The sequence below is a fragment of the Acomys russatus genome, chromosome X (assembly GCF_903995435.1).
Source record: "Acomys russatus chromosome X, mAcoRus1.1, whole genome shotgun sequence".
Lineage (NCBI taxonomy): Eukaryota > Metazoa > Chordata > Mammalia > Rodentia > Muridae > Acomys > Acomys russatus.
The window spans coordinates 46,434,223-46,459,522 of record NC_067169.1 but is presented as its reverse complement, the minus strand read 5'-3'; the positions used below and the strand labels follow the sequence as shown (position 1 = coordinate 46,459,522).

Sequence of the window (25,300 nt, the reverse complement as noted above, 5' to 3'; positions counted from 1 at the left end):
ATAAAAGGTCCTGCTGGAAATTTCCATACTAAGATTTTACTGTCTCTTACTTTCTTTGGAGAACATAGAGGTTAGAATCCTGAGCAAGGAAGTATGTTTTAAGCAGAGTCTAAGGGGTAGTATACCTCTTCAAGACAAAAGATATGTGCATATTCATATGCATGTGTTCATATGTGTGTGATATTCTGCATATTCACTTCGTGAGTGGACCAAAGTACTAATTCTCTGGACAATATGTTATATGACAGGTCTGTTGGAGACGGTGCATATTCCACAGATCACAGTTTCTGTTGTATTTGAAATGTTTTATCTTTGGTCTTACGGAACCATGATTTCCCTAGGCAGACATTTATTCCTCAAATAGGCTCATGGAAAAGCTTATTTATAAATGACATGTTCAGTAATTCAGTACAGAGAGAGAGAGCATTTGAGTCTCTTTGCCAGGCAGGCCATATGGTCTTTAATTCCAAAATGTGCCTCTAAAAATGCTGGGAAGACCAACAGTTACAAGATGGAAGAGTTCAGGGAAAAAGAAAACCACAAAATGAATATATAACCCAGTGGTCAGTAGGTGGACAGAGACAGTCTACCTCTCTCTCCATCCTTACCTATGTGCTTAAATGAGTGTCATGACTATATGTGGTTTTGTTCATGTGCACATGGTAATGGAATACATGCTTGCTTCCTGTTTATGGAGCCCATTCCAAATTTCCATGGTTAAGATTAAGGACTATGTATGTACACCTTCCTAAGTGATCTTCAGTTTCTGGTTTAATTTCTTTATTATCAGTTTTTTAATTCTATCAAATGAAGTCAGCATAGACTCCCTAGATACGCCATAGGACAGGTGAACAAATTTCTCCCTGCATCTATGCCAAAATTGAGTTTATCAGACACTCTTTCATACCCATTATCTATCTAAATGGATCATCTATCTAATGGATTATCTATCTAAATGGGTGGAGGGCAAGGGCTGTAGGACTGTGTTTGAAGAATGTCATAATCTCTTACCACATGGAATATGGAAGATGAGAAGATGTAAATAATATACTACCAGCTCTCAATTAGTCAGTTTTAGGAGGAGGAAAAAAAGAAAGTAACGCAAAGAATTGAAAACAAATATGCCTGCATTTCATTTTAGTCATAGATACTAGCCTTTCTACTCTAAAGATCTAGGACTGCTTTAAAGCACCAAGGAGAGAAAATAGAGCTTTGCTATTTGTTTGTTTTCATTTTGGGAAGAGGAGTTCACAAAAATAGATGAAGGCATGATTCTTTGTCCATATTCCAGATTATTCCATGCACTGGCTAATAAAGAACTGAAAGCATTGTTTGTCTTGTAGTCCAAAACAGCTTGCATGTTGGTGTCATTTCCCTTTACCACCACCCCTCACCATTGAAACATGTAAGCTTTTCCATTAAGTACTAGAACATTTTGGGTGAGGGAGTGCTTAAGTAGACAGTCAGATGTATGGACTGAACACATTCTCATTTTGTCTCCTAAGCTGATCACTGGAGATTCCATCGTTAGTGCTGAGGCAGTATGGGATCACGTCACCATGGCCAACCGGGAGTTGGCATTTAAGGCTGGCGACGTCATCAAAGTCTTGGATGCTTCCAACAAGGATTGGTGGTGGGGCCAGATCGACGATGAGGAGGGATGGTTTCCTGCCAGCTTTGTGAGGGTGAGTGTCAACCTTCACCCTGCTCTTCTTTCCTTGGCTGCCTAACCCTGGCTTTCCCTCCATGCACTCTTGTTCTGCACATTCCTCTTTTAACGGGTTTTCTTTTGTCTCTTCACTTCTTTTTCTCTTTCTCCCTCTGTCTGTTCATGCCCCTCTTTTGCTTCATTCCTACCCCTTTCTTTAAAGTCCTGTTTTTCTAACCTTTAGGCTTTCCTTTCATCTCTTGTTTATTTTAGTTGCAGTCTCTGCTGCTCACTTTTTCAGAAGTTACTTTCTTTATCTGATCTTTTCTTTCTAGATTTGACTTGGATTGTTTTGCATTTTTTCAACTCTATGGCTGTCGTATTTTCACCTTCCTTTTCCTTTTCCCACATCTACTTTTTTTATTTTCTATATCCTTCTTTTTAATCCTTTCTTGTAGATGCTTCTTATTGCTTCCAGTCTTCATTTTTGCTGTATTATCTTCTCTTCCTACTTACGTCAACTATACTTCTTTCCTTTTCCTTTTTCTCTCCTTGAAGGAAACATGAACCATTATGTACCCTTGCAGTCTTCAGCTATTAATGCCAGAGTATGTACTCCTTATTTTCTAGGGGGCAAGAGCTTACTAATCACAGACCTCAATCACTTCTTATAAGAAAGTCCAATGTCTGGGATCTAAGGCATGCTATGTATGGGAATAGGAAGCCTGTAAAGGTTTGGAAGGCTTTGGATGGTTTGACACTACCATTGGAAACCTGGCTATTAATAATGGTGCTCCTGGGTGTCCTCTGTTTCTACTAGATCACCTTTTAGCAGATTGCTATGGGGGATTATTACTGACCATGTGTTCCAGTTCTTGGCTTTCCTTGAGGCTGTCAGTTTGAATTTGTTATTTGATTATTGGAAGGGCCAGCTTTTTCCATCTGCAAAATGGTCTTGGCATTTTTTTTTTTTTTTTGCCAGAGGATATTACAGTTAATGAGAGATGAGAGATGATAACAATTTCTTTATAGCAAGACAAGTAGCAAAGGCTCATGAGGGTGTGTTATGGCCACCCTTGCTATAGCCCATTACTTTTTGTTAGTTCTCTCTAGAATATCATATATGTAAGTTTTAAAAAAGAAATTCTTTGAGAATTTCATATGTATATATAATGGAAGATCTTTAATTTTTTTCAGTACTGAGGAATTCAGGGCCTCATACTTGCCAGGCAAGTGCTCTACCAACTAAACTATATCATTATCTTCAGTAAGATAAAACTTAAATATTATGGGCCCCAAACAAAAGCTTAGGGGGACAAGGAATTTAGAGATCAGAGGGTCTAAAGGCTGACCTTATGACATGTAATTTGAAGGAAAGAACAAAACATTGGAGTTAACAACTTGGAATGCAACTTTATTAGTTCCTACCAATATGCTTTTTATTTTTATCTTTTGTGGCAAGATTTTTAACTGAAACATAGGGACCACAGCAGACTTTCTATAAGGATTTAATAAGCTAACACATGTTAATAAAATATTTAATCCACTGTTAGAAAAGTATAAAGGTCTTAAAAATGGCTACTTAAGTTTTAGTTTTTATTATAAGTATAGTTGTGATTATCTTTACTACCTCTACTAAGGCCCACATAGCAAGGCTGGCCATATTAGTTGAAAGAGAAACCCATCCTTGTACGGGCTATTAACTTTTTTTTTTTTTTTTGGCTGTCCTGGACTCACTTTGTAGACCAGATTGGCCTCGAACTCACAACGATCTGCCTGCCTCTGCCTCCCGAGTGCTGGGATTAAAGGTGTACACTAAAGCACAGTTAATTGATTGATAGAATTTAAGTGTTGGCCGAAGCAGGGAAATCGATAAAATTGTCTCTTGTCTCCTTCTATGCTGAGTGTTTTCTAATGAAATACCCAATCTTGTATTCTCTGTCTGTGTGGTTTATTTCATTAATGCCTTGAAATGTCAAGGCTACATAGAGAAACCCTCTTGAAAAAAAATTAAAAAACAACAACAAAAAAGAAATGTCGTCCGTGGAGGAATGCCCTGAGTGGGTGTAGCAGTTGTCAATAAAGAGCCGTTTGGCCAATCAGCTGGGCAGGAAGACAGGAAGCATAAGGCGGAACTTCTGGGGAGGAGAGAGGGGAACAGGAGGCGGCTTACTGTGCAGCTGCCTGAAGAAAGAGACTGATGGAGTAGAAGCTGTCTTGGGAGTCATCAGACTGGCAAGTTATTGGTTTTGTATGTGGATTTTAAGGGTTTTAGGATTAGAGTAGCTCAGATTCTGCCTAGCATAGTGCTTGCAGCTTAAAAATAAACCATAACCTCTCTGTGTCTGTCATTGGGGAACTAGCTAGTAACAGAAAACTACTGCCTTAATAATTTACTGTATTAATTAATGTAGGAAGAATAAACAGTATTTCAACAGTTATCTGTGTCCCAATCCAGCGTCACTGGTTGATGAATCAGCCCCTAGGGTATTCAGAATGAACCCCTCAATAGCCACAGGACTTAAAAGCTAGTGTGAATCCCTAGGCACATAGAGCTTGTGGCTCTTGTGATGACCAGCCTCTCTTTTTAAAAAGGATGATTAAACTGCACTCAAATATTAATGCGTTTTGTTTTCAGGGAAATAGATCATGGGATGAGAAGCAATATTGAATAAGTCAGGATGACTTAGTGAAATGAATGGTAGTAATCCTTAGAGAATATCCATGAACAAGCCCTGATGATTATAAGTTAAAGCCTAAAAGGAGTAGTATTTCATGCACATATCACAAATAGCCACTTTGTGTTGAATCACCAAGAAACAGAGTACTAAAACCCAGAATTCAAATTAAACATAAACCTCTTTCCAAATCACTCAATCAATTTATGGTCTAATCATCCAAATAGACATTTTCCCAAAGGAGATGTGCAAATAAATGGTCAATAAATATTTTTTCAAATGTTCACTGTTCTCAAATGTAAGTCGCTAATAAAACTCCTTTAAAATAAGATCTAACACTAGTCACAATGACTATCATCTCTCTCTCTCTCTCTCTCTCTCTCTCTCTCTCTCTCTCTCTCTCTCTCTCTCACACACACACACACACACACACACACACACACACACTGGGGTGGGGGAGAGGGAGGGGGAGAGGGAGAGGAAAAGAAGGAGGGAAAGGGGGGAGGTCCAGTTTTATGTGTGTGAGCAAAAAAGTACTACAAATGCTGGTGAGAACATGAGTTAGAGGAACTTTATGCTAATTGGGAAACCTGTGTACTCACTATTGAAGTGAATATTCATGTTTCTTGAAAATGAAACATAGAATCAACTGTTTTATCCTGGGTATGTACCTGTGTTGGTTTTCATGGCTGTGTCAAATACCAGATTAGAAGTAACTTGATGGAGAGTTGGTTCATTTTGGCATACAGTTTGAGGGAATATAATACATCATGACAAGGAGAGCATATGTTTCATTTGCTTTCTGTTGCCATGATAAACACTATGAATAAAATACATTTGGGAGGGTCTTTTTATCTTATAAGTTTTAGGTCATCATTGAGGGAAACCAGGGCAAGAGCTCATGGCAAGAACCTGGAAGCAGTAACTGAAGCAGAGACCATAAAGGAATGCTCCTTACCGGCTTGCTCCCATGGCATGGCCAGCTTGCCATGCTATACAACCCACACCCAACTACCTAGGGATGGCACCACCTACAGTTAGCTGGTTCTCCATCATATATTAGTTAGCAATTGATAAAATACCTCACAGACAAGGTCACAAGCCAGTCTGATCTGGGAAATCTTTAAGTTGAGGTTCACTCTTTTCTGGTGATTCTAGGTCTGTTTTAAGCTGAAAATTGAAGCTAACTATGACAGCATGGCAATAGAAACATGACACGCCTGTTGTCCCCAATCAGGAAGCAGAAAAAGATTAATGCTGATGCTAAGTTAACTTTCTCTTTTTTATTCAGTCCTAGCCAATGGGATGGTGCTACTTAATTCAGGGTAGGTATTCTCTCCTCAGATAAACTTTTCTGAAGACATCCTCATATATATCCCAAAGGTATGCTTCCATGGAGAGACTTAGGTGTTAGCTAATCCTGATATATTTACAATGGAGATTAGCCATCATAATACCCAGAGCACTCTCAATTCTACCACAGAGATATGTACAATCCACATTATTATTGTGCTGTACTATTCATAATAGCTAAAAAAAAAAAAAAAAAAAAAAACCAGTCTTGATGTCTATCAATAGATAAATCTATAAAGAAAAAGGGAGGAGACTATATACAGAATGGGATTTTATTGAACCATAAACAAGAATAAAATTTACAGGAAGGTGGATAGAACTGGAAAGAATTATGTTAAGTAAAATAAGCCATACTCAGATACATGAAAGGTCATGAGAGGGGAAGAAGAACTCATGAGGAGGCTAGGAGAAGAAAAAGAAGGTAGTAGAATACAAGTGACATAAGAGGAGAAGGGCATTAATTAGGCCAAAGAAGATGAGCAAGAAGAGCCAGGAGGGTAGGAGACATGCTTGCAAGAGGAGAGAATATAAGAATAAAGTATTATGACGATGCTATAATAATATCTGTTACTTAGTATGCTATATGAAAGAAACAAATTTTAAAAGAGAGGAAAGCCCCACTAAAATTTAAGCTAGCTTAATAAGACTCTTTAAAAATAAGGTCTGGAAATTAGATTGTTTTCTTTAAAAGAACAACTAGATTATTAGTTTTCAACCTGTGGATTGTGACTCCTTTGGAGGTCACATATCAGATACTTACATTTTCTAGAAGTCACATGAAAAAGTAAAAAAAAAACTTGTAAGTGAAATTAAATTTCATATTATATGTTCTAGTATATTCAAAGTATTGTGGACTATCACTATAAAATTAATAGTGATATTTTATTAAGATTATTGAAATATAGTATCTATTGTATATGTACATGATATTTCAATTCATACTAGCCACATGTGACTAATTACTACTTTCTCAATAACACAAGTATTATTTTAGAGAGAATAGTATAGTCACAGACCTGGAATGTTAATGACAGAGCATAAATCATAACTTAGAAGTTAATATTTTCTATAATACAGTGTTTATTCCTTGAATATTTAAAGTAGCATCCCATGTCTGCTTCATAATGTATACAGCATGAACTTTTTTTAACCTTTGTGATCTCTTTTGTTGTTTTAAGTTCAGAGTCAATTGGTTTTAGCATCACTATTGAGGTGTACCATGGAAATGTAGGTGTTAGCTACAGTCCTGTTGCCAGTTAAATAAGTGATATTAGGTTGTTTGATGATTGATAGTACTATTTGCTCCAAGGTAGACCCTTTTTAGTTTTTTAGTTTTTTGTTTTTTGTTTTTTTCGAGACAAGGTTTCTCTGTGTGGCTTTAACTGTCCTGGACTTGCTTTGTAGACCAGGCTGGCCTTGAACTCACAGTGATCTGCCTGCCTCTGCCTCCCAAGTGCTGGGATTAAAGGCGTGCGCCACCACCACCCGCCTCCAAGTTAGACCTTAATATTTATTCTTATGTACCATTGTGTTATAGTCAAGAAATTCCATGGTGAAGGTTACAAAGGTATTTTTTCTAATAGATCTCAAAAAATAGAATTACTATGTCCATTCTTTTATATTGGTTTTAGTTGATGTTGAATGGTACTGTAAAAGCCACTATTGCCTGGGTTACAAAATACTACTCACGTGATATATGATAATGGGCCTTTAGCACAGAAATAGTACATCAGTACTTTTAGCATAGGCTGATGAATGACAATTTCCTGGGATGCTATAGCTATATATTGCAGAATAGCTGCTCAATTCACTGAGACTCACTAAAAGCTGAGATTCAATAGTATCTTAGGAACAAATCCCTAGGCCGAGTTGCATATTGAAAAAGGCAGTATAGTAAAAAAGAAAAGACTTCTCCAAACCACATATTAGACGGAAACTTTTGTACGTCATCAAACTAAACTGATGACTGAAATAGTGAGAAATCTCCATTTCCTACATGGATATCTTATTTCTTTGTGAACAGTCAGGTCCTAGGATGAGTAATTAATGGTCCATTAGTATAGTTCTGTTCAAGCTAGATACTTGTTAGCATGTTAAAAAACTAGATACAGAATCTGAGAAATGAAAGTTCTTGCTTTTCAGTTCTGTCGTGAACAGTTGTATGGAGAGCGGGGACTGACTCTGACATGAACTCTGGTGCCCCATATTTGACCACTTCCCCTTGGTGGGGAGGCCTGGTGGTACTCAGAGAAAGGATAAGCAGGCTACCTGGATGAGACTTGATAACCTATGACCATATAATGGGGGAGGAGGTCCCCTTCTGTCATAGGTCTAGGGGAGGGGAACAGGGTGAAAGAGGGAGGAAGGGGAGAAAGGGAAGATGTGAGTGAGGGGACAATAATCAAGATGTAATCTGAATAAATTAATTAAATTTTAAAAAGAAGGAAAAAAAGAAAAGAAAGGAAGGAAGAAAATTCTTTAAAAAAAAGAACAATTTAATCACCTTCCTATGTTCATATGTGCCTTCAAAACTCTGGCTTCCTTCTTGTAAATTGGGTATAATAGGTCTCGAGTAAATGCTTTCTAAGTTATGATATTCTGGGTACATGAAATTAGGAACTATTTGTCACTGGCTTCTAGGAGAGATTGTTAGATATGTCTTCTCTCTAGTCAAATCTGTCTTCCTCATTAGTTAGAATTTTATTCTTGTGTGCATGTGTTCTCAGGTTCACTTTTTTGCATTGAGAATTTGGCCTTATAAGAGCAGCACAATAGTCAGTGTACCTTCTCATTCATTGGTCAGGTTAAGTGAATCAGATCGTACTAAAAGTCAGTTTCCATATCTGGCTGTAGAAATCTTTACCTGCTTTCCTGGGCTTGTTTCCCTGGGAGCTGACATTGATCTGCTGACACATGACTGTATTTCTAAGTAGTCTGTGGTTTGTCCCCCCCTGCTAGGAACCAATTTCAGGTCATTCAGTCTGTTTTCCTTTGATGCTGTGCACAAAAGAACTTTGTTCTGACACTGGGCCATGCCTGTGGAGAGCATATTTTAAGGCAGTTTTTATATAGGATACATAACACATTGTCATTAATGAGTGGTGTGCTCTGTGTCTCAAGGCATGGGCTTGTTCAATAAGTAGTAGTTGGCTGACAAGATGGCTCAGCTGGTAAAGGTCCTTGCAGCTATGCCTAATGACCCAAGTTTGATCGCTTGAACCCACATGATGAAAGGAAATAAACAAATTGACTTTAGCAGTTCGAGCTCCATCCTTTATACACATGCATGTGTACTGTGCTCAACTCACTCCCCATAAATATATATATTAAGGTTGTATGTATTTCCTTGTTTTTTAAGAATTTGTTGTGGTTTGTTTTTAGTTTTAGATTTCTTTGGTATCTTACTTTCTTAGAGGCTAAGTAAACAGCACAGTAAAGTGCCTGCTATACCAGCATGAGGACCCAAGAATCCATATAAAATGAAGGGCATGTTGTCACATGCCCCAAATCCTGGATTATCAAGCTGGGCCAGTGTTGTGGTCCAGGGAGATTGGCAGATCTCTGAAGCTGGGCCAACCAATCTAGCTGAATTAATGAGCTTTCAGGTTGTTTCTCAACAAAGAAAGATGGGTGCAACTGAAGAAACACACCTAATGTTTACCTCTAGCCTCTACATATACTTACACAGATAAGTAAGCACATGCTGACACTAACAGGCACATATTGTCACAACACACACGCACACACACAAAATGTATATGTGTGTGTGTATGTATGTATGTATGTACATATGTACGTACGTATGAAGGAAACTGTAGACTCAGTCGATTTAGAGCAGAAAAGATCTATGTTAGCCAGAAGTGGCTAATTTACATTCATATGAAGGCCAGATAGGTAATTTTCTCAAATGAAGCTGGTTGATTTAAGACCTAAGCTGTGGTCATATGGTGGGGGAGGAGGTCTCTGCTGTCACAGACCTAGGGGAGGGGAATAGGGTGAAAGAGGGAGGGAAGGGGAACAGGAAGATACAAGTGAGGGGATAATTGAGATTTAATCTGAATAAATAATTTAAATTTTAAAAAAGAACCAAGTTTCCAACTGGCAAATCTCTGCCTCATCTAAAATCAGGAAAAAAGTGTTTTGGGATGGTTCTCAAGTGATATAAAGTGGAGGGAAAGCCCAGTGGAACAAGATTTTCCAATTTTTCATGAAAAAATAATTTAAAATGTCTCCATCAGAGATGACTCAGCAGTTAAGGGTACAGCATTTTCTGAGGACTTAAGTTTGTTTCCCAGCATGCCTTTCAGGTAACACACAGCTTCCTCTAACTCTAGTTATGTGGGGATCTGATGCTTTCGGCCTTTTCAAGCACCTGAACTCACATGCACATACTCACACAGAGATTTTACATGATGAAGAATAAAAATAGATAGGAAAAGTATAATTTCAAGGTCCACATTGGGACAGGTGCACTGCATGTGAGCACAGTTGGCTGGGCTGACCCTGCTAAGGCTCTGGGTGGCTTGCAAGGCTACTTCCTCTTGAGTTCATGCTTATGATCTGAAGTCTCTGGAGAGAAGACCCACTTGGCTCAGACACGGAGCGGCCTGGAGGCAGGTTGCTTGGCAAACAGGTTGCGTGATGGGTAGGTCTCCTCAGCCTGATAGCTCAGAGAATCCCTGGAAGGCTGGATTGCTTGGGCTTGGGATGAGCTCCTAGGGAGAATAAGGTGTTAAGTTCTTGAATTGGGGATGTCTTCAGGGTACACTGTTAGGCTTGTTGAGGTAAGTCCAAATTGTCTGAGCGTAGGTAGCAGCCTATACTTGAAGTCGTTGTTCCTTGTGTTTCTTGGGAGTGAGCAAGGAGCTGAGTGGAGCCTAAGGAAAGGAGGGGCCCAGAGTCTGATGCTGTGTCATTGAGAGTGCTTAGAAAATCTCAGGCCAGAAGTCATACCATAGTCTGGTTCTAGCCACAGGGAGAGCCTCTAGGTCTGTAGATTGTCTCAGCTCTCATCAGTAGATGTGAACTCAGAAGCTGGAGGAGCCAGGATAAAACATAGGCAGTCTACCTGCTCATATACCCCCACTGGTGTGTTGCCTCAAAGGTGTCCCTAAAGTGCCAGAAGTGGCAAAGCCAGCCACAAGCCTGCCTTCAGAAGCCCTCTTCCCGGGGTTTCCACCAAAAGTGCAGCCCTCAACACTGCAACTTGTTAAACTATTGTTGTCTGGTTCTAAGGAATAGATGGAGGAGGAAGCTGAGACTTTAGCAGTGACACCAGCCAAAAAGCTGGTGTGTATAGTGTACCCCAGGGTAGTAATGTGCACGCTGGGGTCTGCTAGAAGTGCCACATGACTGGGACATGCACACCTAAGTCCACATCCTGTGTATAGAGTGGCGTGTTTATGAGTGAACAGAATCTCTAGTTGCTAGCATGAGTGAACCTGTGAGACTGTTTAGGGTCCACATCGATTTGAGCTTTCAGGCCTGTATGGGGAGGTGCGACAGAGGAGCAGTGGTTGGCCAGGAGCTAAGCTCTGGATCTGGCAATCTTAGACTGGCTTCCTCTGGTCTGTGTTCAGTGGTAAGGATCCAAGGTGTTATTCCATTGCCTATGTAGGGTTGTCTTCCAGGCGGCAACAATGTAGATTTTATGTTCCCAGTCCAGTATGATGTTGTATCTGTCCCTGGGGACTTCCAACCACAGTGACTAGACCTTGACCTCCCATTCAGTGGCATCATTTGGGACTAACGACTGGGCTTGGATACCCGAGCATGATTGGGGCTGCTATGCAGGGATTGTGAGTATGTAGCTCTACTCTAAGTGGAGCACAAGGGGTCGCAAGGGGCCTCTGGAAGCCCCCGTGGTCAAGGCCCCCAGGACCATGATGAGAGAGGTCCACCTCCTTATCCTGTTCTGCTGAGCTTTCTCTAAAAGCCTCCCTTAGGATCAAGTCTAAGTCCCTGCTGGTGAGGTTTATACACCTGAGTCCTGGACATAGTGTTCTAAGGCATCAGAGTCATTGCATGGAGACTGCCAGGTTGGTGAAAATAGGGGAGGTGTGAGCACTGTATATCAGGGCTCTGTGGGAACTGCTTGTGTTTGGAGACTCTGAGCCACTGGAACTCTTGTGCAACAAGGAGGAGGCACTCTTATTTTGTTTCTACACACTAAACCCTCACCTACTTGCATTCAAGTTTAGGTGAGAAATCCTGGAGCCTTTTCTCTCACTGGGCTGATTTGTGCTGCAGGTCCTCCTGGCTCCCTTCACCTCTTTGTGATTCCTCCATTTCAGAGCAAGCTTGAATATTTCCAAGGTGTTGTAGAAAATAAAAGGGCTGTGTGTGTCCACTATTAATAGCCTATGATGATTATGGCAGTTATTTTCTAACCCACTACTGTGTCAATAAAGGACCCAGATACCTGTTGTATTTTAATATGCCTTAAAGCTGGGGCTGGGCAGATATAAACCCCCTAAGCTATCTTGTTACCTCCCAGCCCCACATCCAATGCCATCTGCTTTAATCATCCCTATCTGGGCTACTTCCCATCCATAATCCCATAAATGCTTGCTCATGCTTTTCATCTAGGCTACTTCTCTCCAACACTGGATCCTCAGAGTTAATTCCTCCCAGCCATGTGGTTCTCTCCATGCTAGGCCATGGTGGTCCCACTTCCTTCTTCTTCTCTCCTACCTGCCTGTCCCATTCCTAAGATCCTTCTCTTCTCCAAGACTGGGAGCCTTGGCCACTCCTACCTCATTTCTGCCCTGTCCAAGTGTGGGCATTTTATTGGTAAAACAGGAATTATTTGGAAGCATGGTTACACAGCAACACTTGGGTACGTGGTATTCTGCTCATAAAAGACAACAAACAGACCTTGGGGAGCAAAATAATTAGCACTCAAATACAAAGCACCAGACCATGCCGTTATACCTTTACACTGAGTCTGAGAAGGAGTTGGGTGAAACATAAGCTGGAGTTCACTAAAGCTAGGATAAAATGGAGTCATTTTGGGCAGTTACCTATACATTTGACAGAGGGTTAGTATCTAGAATGTATAAAGAACTAAACAACTCACCCCCCAAAACCCAACAAACCAAACCCTAAACACCAAGGAGACAAGCCAATTAAGGAATTGGGACATGGAGCTGGAGAGATGGCTCAGTGGCTGATCTTCCAAAGGACCCGGGGTTCAATTCCAAGCACCCACATGGCATTTCATAACTGTCTGTCCCTCCAGTTCCAAGGGATCTGACATTCTCACACCAATGCACATAAAGTTAAATAAAAATTTTAAGATGGCGCATGGAACTAAACAGATAGTTCTCAAAAGGAGAAATGCAAATGACTCTAATAATTTTTGTTTAATGTTCAATAACTTTAGTTATCCAGGAATTGCAAATTAAGACTACTTTGAAATTTAATCTTATCCCAATGAGAATGGCTAAGTTCGACAAGAAGAACAAAATGACAACAGATGCTGGCATAAATATGGGGAAAGGAAACCCTTATTTACAGATGCTGGGAGTGTAGGCTAGTACAACCACTATGGAAATAAGTGTGAATGTTCGTCAAAACACTGAGAATAGGTCTACAACACAATCCAGCTATACTACTGTTGGGCATAACCCAGAGGATTTTATATCTTAATACACAGTTATCTGATATTCCTTGTTTATTGCACTATTCATAATAACCAGATGTGAATAGCTTAGATGTCTTAAATTTACACAATGGAACATTTTCCGTTGTGAAGAAAAATGAAATTTACAGGTAAATGAATTGAGGTGGAAATATTCTGAGTGAGCCCAGACTCAGAGAGGCATATACCAAATGTTCTCTCTCTCATATGATGATGCTACCTTTGAATCTTGAGATAGATGTATTTAAATGGAATACCTATATAAGTCAGGAAACCAGTAATGGTCTGATTGGGTGATCTTTCAATATAGGATGTTGGTGAAATAAAGGGAGAATGAGGAATGGAGTATGTGTGGTATGGGATAGAACAGAAGGATAGAGAACTTAGTATGTGGAAGGATAATTAACTCTAAAACATTTTAAAAAGTTGTATGGAAAGCTACTACTGTAGAAACTTCCTAAAGCATATGCATATACACATATTTATGCATATAGTTTAAATGGAAGTACAGTATAATGGGGTGACAGTATCTATCCCAGACAACATAAACTGTCACATACAAAGACTAGCACAAGGAAAATGCATCCACAGTCCTCCCTGCATTTTCAAAGAGAAGAACATGTAGATATATGTGGAGAAGTTCATGTGGAATACTCAGAGCCTGGAGTTCTTGGTTTAAAAGCTTCTGAAGACACCTAGAGGATCTAGATATTTCATATTCATGCCACTTTTATTCAACTACTATTACCTTTCCGTTGCTTCTCCCTTGTCACTGTGTATTACTTAACCTTTACTATATTATGGAAAACTTTTGTTTTTATTTCTTACATATACAGTGTTCTGCCTGAATGTACATCTGCATGCCAGAAGATTATATATTATAGGAAAACTTTAATCAGTCATTTTTCCATCCCAGCTACAGATATAAAGTGAGGGAATGAAGGCTTCAAGATAGTATGTGACACATCAGTGATCCTGTAGATAATTAGAATTATAATGTTCAACCAGTCTCCAATTAGCAGTTTTGGCTGATTATTCAGTGTTATTTAAATGACATTACAATAACCATTAAAGATAATTTTGACTATTTAAATATGTGTGGAAACTGAATGTTCTCATTTTCTTTTTCTTTTTTTTAATTTGAGAAATTTTGATTATGTAACCCAGGCTGACCTTAAATTTATCATCCCCTCCTGTTCAGTCTTCCTATTGCTAGGATTAGAGCTATAAGCCATCATGATCTGATCAGGATTTTCCTTTTTGTGGCATAAAATCCTTTATATTACCAGTGAATCTTACATTGGTTCCCATGAATTATCTGAGAGAAGCTACCAGTAATGTTGTGTTACCATATACTATATTGAATCATTATTTGAGACTGCTCACATGTCTTGTTTAAGAAAGTAAGTTTTGGCCTAAGTTGCCATTTAGTTGGGTTTGGTTCAATTGGACACTGCAATAGGCCAGACTTTGCTGATCCTTTCTCTGTCTGTGAGCAATGGTTTTTGAAACACAGGGCTAGACAATATCAACATGTGGGGAAGATCTTAAAGTCATATAGTTTGCCCTTGTGCTAATGTTTGAATACCGTCATAATGTCCTTTGCTCTACAAGTGTTTCTATTGTCTCTAATCTTACAAGTCTACCAACAGTTCCTTTCCTCTTCAAGTCATTGCTTATGGCTTAGTGCAGGTTTGGGAGATCTTTCTCTTTAGGCCAAACTACTCTGTCTTTCTAGAGCTTTTACTCATAAAATGGGTATATGTGGCCAAGACCACTAGCTCTGGAGATTATTTTTCATGGTTGTATTAGACCCTTCTCATTCATTAATAATTGTCTATGAACATGTAGCTTGTTCTTTCTGTGCTTCAGAAATAATAATAAAACCACACCTAGCTGAATCTTTTGTTATGGGAACTAAACAAAATTATGCAATGAAGGGACTGGTAGTATAGTCTTATCGTAGTGGAAGCATTCAACTATAGTACTGATGATATAGAGAACTATTAAAGCTAATGTCAGAAACAATGTGTTTATTCTTCCTTGCTCACACCCTCCATTTGAGAATAGTCTCTCTCTTTGACCATCTACAGTCTGAGAGCAGATCTTCCAAGCCTCTCCTATCCTCTGTCTTTGAGGCTTTTACCTTTCATTCATCATTTGGATAAGTTATCCCATCTGAATCATCTTCTTGCTGCTCATACATGTATGCTGTTAAGGTTACCTGCACATCCAGAACTTACGTTCCATCTCATTTGGCCACTTGTACAAGGACATGATCTACCCAGAGGTCTGAACATGCAGATAATGCCAGGCTTTCAAGTTAATAGTAGTAGTATTGTGACTAATGAGCCTGCTGCATCTGTAATTGGATAGTGTGCTCTTTTTGGCTACTTGGTTTCTACAAGGAAACATAATATTGCTGCAGTAGTACCTTAGCACTTAGCCTTCATTTGTAACCAACTAAATTGTAGACAAGTACAGTACATAGGAGTCTAAGCACAGATTAGATGTGTCAGGGAACAGAGCCATAATAGCAGACCTACAAATTCCTCCCATTAGTCCAGCCCTTCTATAGTTTTTGCACAAAGGCCAACAGGTAAAATACAGAGGATAGTGTGGGACGAGATGTGACCCAGCTCACGTTGGCGTGAGGATGGGTTCTATTATGAGTAGCTATTGGAGAATACCATAGCCTGTACAAAGAACACCAATGGGTAAAATACAAGGAGAGTGTTACAGGAGAACACTTGACATTAAACAACCCAGATTTGAGGTATCTGTAGCAAGCATTCTGCAAGATAAGAGTGAGTAAGATCTTAGTGGACCTACCTATACAAATAGATGTCATAGCCCAAAACATGTTTCACCAGGTTATTATTATCCCCTAGGCTGGCACCATCTGCCTCTAGAAGAGGTAACATCTGAGAAAAAAATTATCCTGTATATTCAGTACAGGGTTTGAGGAAGTATTTTTGTGGCTGCTTTCCTACTTTCCTTAAATCTATCATACTTGAAAAACTATCTCGCTCACCACTGGTTTCTAAATAATTCTTCCCAGCACTAACAACGGGAGAATTATAGCCCAGGCTAGGGGTGATGATGTTCTATCTCATGACAAAGATTCCTAAGGTGAGAATTCAAGGGTTCAAAGCCAGTGTTTTACCAAATCACTACCCACAGTTGTGTTTTAAGAATTTTTTCCCCTGAATCTCAGTTTAAAAAAAAATGCCTGTTTTGTGGAAGGTGAGTAACTTGGGTCAGATTGATTTTCAGCATTGCTTTTTTTAAATGTAGAATCCATCATAAAAGCAGATAGGTCAGGACTGTGTATGTTCAAATTTGATATCTTAAATAGAAGCTTTTTAGATTTTTCATATATCTATAGTGTAACTTGATCATATTTATCTGACATACCCTACTCACCCCCTCCAGCTCCCACCACACTTCTCATGACATAGCTCCTGTCTTTCCTAAAATGATTTATTTTTTATAACCTACTTAGTCTAATGGTGCACAGATGTGCATGTGTGTGGAACCATCCAATGAAGCATGGACAACCTACAAATGGCTGTCCCCACACCAAAGAAAAATGACTTTCCTCTTCTTAGCAGTTATCAACTGCCATTAGTGGGACATTGGGAATGCTATCCTCCTCTGTGCTGGATGTTTACTTTTGTGGAGGTCTTGTGTGTATAAGCAGAGCTGCTGCAAGTTCATGTGTGCAAGAGCCATATGGTATATACAGGCTAGCCTTCACAGTATTCTTCCTATCCTCCAGCTCTTATATTCTTTCTAGACCCTCTTCTGTGATGTCTCCTGAGCTTTGACATGTTGATGGTGGTGGTAGTAATACAGATATTCCAGCTGTGGCTGAACATCCATTATTCTCAACGTTTGGAAGAGTTTGAGTCTCTTCATTAATGACTGTGCATTACAGTTAAAAGTTTCTGTGGCCAAGGTTGAAATGAGCACAAATCTATGGACATTAACACAAATATTGTAAAAGAAGTTTATAGCATGATCATTTAGCAAATTATTAATGGGTTCTGCCCTACAGCTTATGGATTCCTTAGCTATGAGTTTTGATCATGTTTATAATATCAGGTGCAAACTACTTCCTGTGGAGTATGCTCAAAAACAATCAAAAGGTAGTTGGTTACCCCATAAATTATTTGCCACTATTGCCCAGTGGGTGCATCTTGCCTGGCACTGGTCAAGACCATTGATCCCCTTTCTTCCATAGTAGCCACCATAGCACTTTCCATCATTATGAAAGCTATCTAGGAGGGAGAGAGTTTCTTGGTCAGTTCAAGGTTGATATCTTTATGTCCTGCAACTAAAGTGTATGGTGTGTTTGGAAATAGGACCTTAGTCATCTATTTATGATAGGCAATCAAGAGCATTTCAGATAGGATGTCTTGTTTTGGGTATCTCTGGGGCCTCCCTGACCAATAATTCATAGGGAAGTAACCTGTTAAGTTATTAAGTTACTTAATAACTTACATCTTCTGGGAGCAGCATTATTCTCCCATGTGGGAGACTTTTGTTTAAACTCATTTTCTCTTAAAATTATGCTTTAGTTAGCTTATACTTGTGGGGCTTCTTCACACATCCTTAGTCTTGGGTAACCCCCACTTGCTCCTCATTTCCCTCCCCTTCTGTCCCAAGCCCCATTTAAAGGTTTAATTCCCAGTTTTGCCACACTGTCTTTGAAATCACATGTGTTCTACAATCTGTTTTTATTATGCTTTCTAATTGGATTGCAAGATTATAGGTTTCCACAAAGAGTATTCATTTTGATTCACTCTTCCCTTGCCCTCTAGCTTCCTCATAGTATTCCTGTGTTCTACTTTTATCTCACCTGTAATCTATACTCCCTTCCTAATATGCATCCCTCCACCCAGTGGAGCACTGCTAGTCTCCTAACTACCACATGTACTCTAAGGTAAACACACAAAACATAATATTTGAAGCTAGTACTCACATAGGACAGATAGCTGCACATTTGTCTTTTGGAGCCTGGGTGACCCCAGGAAGTCATTTTTTCCAGTTTCATCCATTAAATTATATGACTTAATTTTTCCTCACAACTGAATGATGTTCCACTGTTGATAGGTACCACATGTACATTATACATGCATCATTTGATATACATTTATTTTCATTCCACGTCCTAGTTACTGTGAGTAGAATAACAAAGAACATAGATGTACAAGCATCTCTATAGTAAGATATAAAGTTCTTTGGGTACATGCTCAGGAGTGGCATAATTGGGTTATAGGGCAGGTCTATTTCTAGGTTTCTGAGGTACACAGCTGCCAAACATATTCTCCCATTTTGTGGGCTGCCCTTTATTTACTCCATGGTAACCATGAAGCGGGGGCGGGGGGCGGACTGAGGAGAGTTATAACTTTTAAAAGCATGCTTTCAGTGACCTATTTCTTCTATGAGGCATTATTTCCTAAAATTTCCACCACTTCTCAAAAATAGTTTTGCCAACTGGGAAATTTAGCACACAAGCCTCTGAGAAACATTTTGTATTCAAGCCCATGCCATCGTGGATAGTTTTAAAGCTAATGTAAGCGAGCTTTTAAAAAAGACTTAAATTTGGTTTAGGACCTCGGTGAGGACCCAGAAAGTTTGGTCCTCACATTAGAAGATAAAATGAAATGATGGTGAGAATAAAAAAGATGTCTTGGAAAGACATGGTTGATGACATGGCTGTGTTGTGCGTACAGGAAAACTCAGTAGAGAAGTCCTGGTTTAGTGTGTTGATGTACAGTCATGAATTTATTTCTGTGGATCTTTCTACTTTTCTTGATCCCTCTTTCCTTCCTGTGGAATATAACAAAAATTTTCACTGTTTTATTGGAGATTGTTGCTTCTAATTATGTGTATGTTAGAATAGGAGAGCAATTTGTTAACTGTTTTCTTATGATGGTTTATTTAATTAGTAATGACGGTGAATTATCTTTCCCTTGAGGGACAAGGAGTAGTTTCTGTGCCTGACTCTATACACTATGCTGATTGTCTTTGTGCCGGGCAAAAGTGCTTTCTTTATATATTGATTACTTTTCTGTTGTTGTGATAAAACACTGAGTGAAGCTGACTTTGAGAGGAAAGGTTTATTTCATGTTACAACTAACAGCCTATCATCTAGAGAAACAAGGCAATGAACATACTTCTTAATTGTGTTAAAGGTTAGATATTAAGGGGTAAATTACACACATTGAAAAAAAAGACAAGAAAGAAAGAGCCAAGCATGGTATTCATACCTTTAATCCCAAAACTCAGGAGGCAGAGGTAGATAGACGTTTTTGAGTTTGAAGCCAGCCTGGTCTACGTAGTGAGCTAGGATTACATGATACATTTGTCTTAAAGAAAATAAAAACCACACATTGATAATTTGCTTAGAGATAGCACATTTGCAGAGGATGGTATGTTCTAGGTATCTAGGTGGGCATAAGTTTTGGTCATTTATTTATATATGCAAAATGCATTTAAACAGTGATCACCACTTGTTTTCGCCTACAACAAGCAAGGGGAATATATTCTGGTGATATCTTTAGGTATTTCGGATAATAATCATGCTTCCTACCCCCTAGGAATGAAATTAAGAAAGAATACAGACTTTAGAAGTAAATACTACTGCAGCTCAAAGCCTTAGCTGTCATAAAACTACTCATGAATAGTGTGGTGTCCTGCATGCTTGGTCCCTTGGGGCAACAAGGGAATGAAGAAAGGATAGACATACAAAGAGAAATCTAGCATCAGGTGGGCCATGCTTATTCTGATGGAGTAGCACCCATTATGCAACAACCCAGAACCTCATCAAGTTTATTGTATACAGCACAGGGAGGAAGGGTTAGCTAGTCTCTATAGGAGGTCTCTCTGTAGGTGAGCTGTGCAGACAACTTGGAGGAGGAAGCTACAGTGCTAGTTTTTGCACACACTGGTAAATCATTCATCAGCACTTGGGCCAGAGGAAGGCTTTACACTCCTTACCTGGATTCTTACCTGGGGGAAGGTATTGGTCCTTGTCAATAATACAGTCACTCAAGATACCATGTATCCCTTACACATTAACTCAAGGCTTCATCTGCCCCTTAAAAGAACAGACAGTGCTGATGTATCTAAGTTGCTTTATCTCGGTTTCTTGAGTTTGCAGTGTTAAAAGTTGCAAAGTAAAGGGGGAAGCAATGGAGACCTGATTAAAGCATTAAAAATAATTACCAAGTTTCTTGGCTAATTATGCATGAAAGATTTTGCCCCTCTTCTTTATAAACCCACCCATATCTGGTAAACCCATCCATCTTTGCTTCCCTCTCTACATAGATTTAAACCCCTCTTAGAACTGGACTGAAATGAGCTATCTGGATTCAAACTAAGTCATCAACAACTTAAACATATGATTCTGCTTCTTCAAAGACCATTTTATTCACCTTGCTTTGAACTTTGCCTTTCTCCACCCTTGAGAAGGTAGAGTCTTCTCAGGTCTAAGTAGTTTTACAGCCAAAGTTTGATTATTGTTTGTATATCTTTTGCTGAAAATCAACATCAAAGCTCTGTTTTTTAGAAACCTGCTCCTGTATTCAACTTACCACACCTGTAAGCACTTAAATGTCATCTTTTGACTATACTTTTTTTGCGCTCAAAATGTATAGGTTTTTTCTTTTTAGTTTTTAAAAACCAAACTGTACATAAATGTGTCAGTAGGGACAATTTCTGTTTACTATTACTTTTCTCTCTTCTGAGTCCTTGTAAAAGAAACCTCTTCAAAATGAGTCAGTTATTCTTCACATGTTCCATTTTATAGATAGCTTTCTAGAGACCTAGAGAGGACTAGAAGCATGCTTAGGGCCAGCAAGACATCCTAGAGTCAGTCCTGGCACTCTGTTTTCAAAGGCTTCTGATTGAAGGCTTTGTGAACACATAGCTACTCAATTATCATTGTTTTTATCTAGTTGGAAATTTCTAAAGGTTAACCCATTATTATTACTTTTCTTTGCCTACTTCCACAGCTCTGGGTGAACCAGGAGGATGGGGTGGAGGAAGGGCCCAGTGACGTGCAGAATGGGCACCTGGACCCCAACTCAGACTGCCTTTGTCTGGGCCGGCCACTACAGAACCGGGACCAGATGCGGGCCAATGTCATCAATGAGATCATGAGCACGGAGCGTCATTACATCAAGCACCTCAAGGACATTTGTGAGGTAGCCATGGTGGTGCATGTGGGACCATGTGTGGTGGGATACAGGATACTTCTAGGAAGCGCTGACAGACTGCATGAGCCTGCCTGAAATGTTGGCAAAGGCACCTGGATTGACCTTTAAGTTTCTTTTCTCTCCTTTCTTTTATTCTTCTTTGTCATTCATTCATTAATATTTACTTTCTGCCCTTCTACCATCTATCTCTCTGTCTGCCTCTTCTTTGTCTTTGCTCTTTCCCTTCCTGAATCTGTACTCTTCCCCTCTTGGTTTCTGATCCAGTAAAGACCTAACTTAACTCATTCATTAAAACAAATTTAAGCAAGAGAATAAGATACTTGAATGTGTACAAAAGTCCCTACAATTTTTTTTAATTAAGGGTGCAAATCATAAGGTGTTTACTCCTGTCACCTAGGTTGTGAATTCCCAGTGGCTATTGTAAGGCATGAACATATTTAAGTTTCAAGAGAATCACTCATGATCCTGAAGCGCTGGTACTCTTCTCTCACTTGGAGAACATTGTGGGTGATTTGAATACATAAGTACTTGTAAAAGAAATCAACAGAAGATGAAGGCTAGATCAAGCCTCATCTCCATTAGTTTGTGTCTCTATACTCCCTACCTCCATGCTTTCTATCTTTCTAGACTTGGGGAGCCTCACTGGCCCCTAATACTCTTTTTAGCTTAATGGAGGCTGGTTAACATTATCAACGGGTTTATAACTAAGCAGTAAAGAGAAAACCAATAGAAAATGGAGAAAAGGATGTTTTCAAAGTTATCATTTTATGTTTATGGATTCTTTGCCTGCATGTATGTCTGTGCACCATGTGTGGCTTGGTACCTGACAAGGCATTGGATCCCTTGGAACTGAAGTTACAGATGATTGTGATCCACGTGCTAGCAATCCAACTCAGATCCTTTGTTATCTTTTAAGCTTGGGAAAATTCTTCATTGACTTGTCATGTTTCTTTCACTCTTAGGAGAAATCAGAAGCTAATTTCTTTTCCTAACCTGGGGTCTACTTTATGGTTGAGAGTATAGTTGTAATATTTTCAAAGGCCTTGTTTCCCTAGAGCAGAGCTATCAAAAAGAACTTTCTACAGTAATGAAAATGTTTTGTCTCCTATCTTCAGTAGATATCCACTAGCCAACCAAGCTTTTGAGACATGGCTGGTGTTATTGAAAAGGGAAACATTTTTATTTAAATAGAATTAATTTAAATTTAAATAAGGATACACTACTATCTGAAATCACATTGTACAGTACACCTATGGAAAGATGATTGTAGGTATTAAATTTTACCTCAGCTCATTTTATTTTCTGTTGAGTAGATTAAAAATTCCTCTTTACTAGGTGCAGTGGCACACACCTGTAACCCTAGCACTGGGGAGGCAGAGGCAGGTGAATTGCTGTGAGTTTGAGACCAATCCGGTCTACAAAGGGAGTCCAGGACAGCCAAGGCTACACAGAGAAACCCTGTCTCTAAAAACCAAAATCCACCCCCCCCAAAAGAAAAACAACAACAACAAGAAAGATCCACTTTATGTCATGAAGTGGTAAGGGTGGAAAGAACAGGGCTTCTAGAAACACTGTCTGGCCATTACATCTCAGCTTAGTCACAAATAAACCTTGTGGCCTTAAAGGTAACCCCACATCAAGCATCCACATACTCTGACCTCCATTTTCTCATTTGTCTTTTGGGCTTCATTATATACCTATGTCTTAAAGTTGTTGAGGGAACTAAGCAAATACAGTGTTGTTGTTTATATGTGAGTTGTAATGGGGTTTGAACTTGGGACCTTGTATATGTTAGGCAAGTCTACTACCAGTACCTGTATCCCCAGAACATAAATGTAATGGTGTAATTAAATATGCTCCAGATATTTTAGAAAAAAATGTTTTATTTCCTCCTTTAAAAAATGATTTTTCTATTTACTCATCTATCCATAGCTCTCATTTCTTCTCAAAGAATTGCAGGCAACAATATCTGCATCACCTGAGACCTTGTTAGACATGTAAAATCTTTGGCTCTATCTCAGACTTACTAAATAAGATTGTGCATTTTAGTAATTCGCCCATTTGACTTGCAAAAATAGAAGTTTAAGAAGTTGTATTTCAAAGTGATAGCAATATTATATTACAGATATTATAGTATATGTAATAAACTACATAGAATCTGTTCTCCATTTGATAGGGCAGGCTATCATGACCTAAGGCCGTTTTTGTTTTTCCCTTTTTGCTCCAAACCTTCATAATTTCCCTTCAACTAAAAATGGAAACTGTATTTACTTACAAGGACATTTAGAGTCACCCTGCCTTACCATTTTGACGTCATCTCTTGCTCCTTTTTCTATATTCTTACTAACCTCCCCCTACTGGCTTCTTACTATTTATCTAGAATCCCAGACATGCTCCTGAACAGTGACCTTAAACTATTTTTTTCCTGCCTAGAGAAATCCTCCTCCAATTAGGTGCTTCAAGCTTTTATTCAAATATTCTTTTTAACATTTGTAGCCTGGGTCTGTGGTGCATACCCATAATCCGAGCACTGGAGGAAGCAGAGGCAGGAGGATCTCTGTGAGTTTAAGGCCAGCCTGGTCTACAAAGCTAGTCCAGGACAGCCAGGGCTACACAGAGACACTCTGTCTTAAAATTTTTTTCAAGCTCGCATTGTTTCTTCCTTTTTCTATTTTACTTTTCCCTACTATACTTTTGACTATTGGATACATTGTGTATTTCTGTATGTATATTTATTTATAGATTGTCTATTTGGCTAGAATGTAAATTTTGTAAGTGTAAGGGGGATCTCATTTGTTAATAACTTATATAAAATCTATAACCCAGGGTCAGACACATAGTGAATTCTCAAAAAGTCTTACAAAATAAAAAATAAATATAATTGCTCATGTGTTTATACTAGTTTGATAATCATATTGGATGTCATTTAATTTTCTAAGAAGGCAAACATTATTGTTATTTTCTATATTAACAAATCATCCCTAATTAGAAAAAAAATTTTTCTTAGTGTTTCCAGGTTCAAGCCCCATGGATGTCCTTTAGTCTTACAAGCATGTTCTATTTTCCCCAGCTCTCAGACGTCATAGTCTCAAAACACAAGGTACAACAATGGCTATGTTGATCTTCACAGGAAGAAGAGTGCTGTCACTCTGCTTTGAGAATTTGTCTAATGCAGCCAACCCAGTCAGAGCGTTTGCTGAGAACATTAGAAAATATCTCTTTGCTCTTCTCCATAGCAATAAATATCAAAGGGAATTGGGGACATCTGTGTTTGGCTAGGCCATGGACAATATTCTAGCTCTATATTGTATTACCTATAAACCAAAGCCCTTAAGCACCAAAATGTTTTTAGAAAGGATACCAACTAGAGTTAGAATTGAGTCTCAGGCTCAAGTCATATTTTGGTGACTGGCTAAGAAACATCAGCAAAGTCTTATTCACCCTTGACCTTGTTCCCCATCTCTAAAATAAGTGGGTTGGGGAGCTTCTTTTTTAAGTAATACGTGTCCCTTACTCTCTCTGTTTTGTATTATGTAGACATATTTTTACTGGAGAAATCTATGTAGTGAGACAGCTCTCTTCTGTACTTTCTTCCTCTTCCTCCTTAGCACTCAAGGAAGCACATCTTACTCAAGTGTGAATGTGTTAATATGACAAACCCCACACTCTCCACATGTTTCTAAATCTAGCCAGGGGGATAAAAATCTCAGAATTTAGCTCGGGATCATGATGACTAATCATCTGTGACATT

The 25,300-nt window shown here is 39.0% G+C and overlaps 2 protein-coding genes across 7 annotated transcripts in view; one reads left to right on the top strand and one right to left on the bottom strand.

The window, feature by feature from the left end:
* The window catches only part of Klhl15 (kelch like family member 15), a 932,444-nt gene that overhangs the window by 87,481 nt on the left and 819,663 nt on the right, over window positions 1-25,300 (bottom strand). The gene's annotated exons all lie outside the window — the stretch shown is intronic.
* Arhgef9 (Cdc42 guanine nucleotide exchange factor 9) overlaps window positions 1-25,300 on the top strand; it is a 158,724-nt gene that overhangs the window by 61,073 nt on the left and 72,351 nt on the right. For all 5 annotated transcript variants that reach the window (XM_051142436.1, XM_051142439.1, XM_051142438.1 and 2 more), the window contains exons 2-3: window positions 1,506-1,685; window positions 21,346-21,537. In XM_051142436.1, the coding sequence (XP_050998393.1) occupies window positions 1,506-1,685; window positions 21,346-21,537 (372 nt within the window). The remainder of the gene's footprint in view (window positions 1-1,505; window positions 1,686-21,345; window positions 21,538-25,300) is intronic.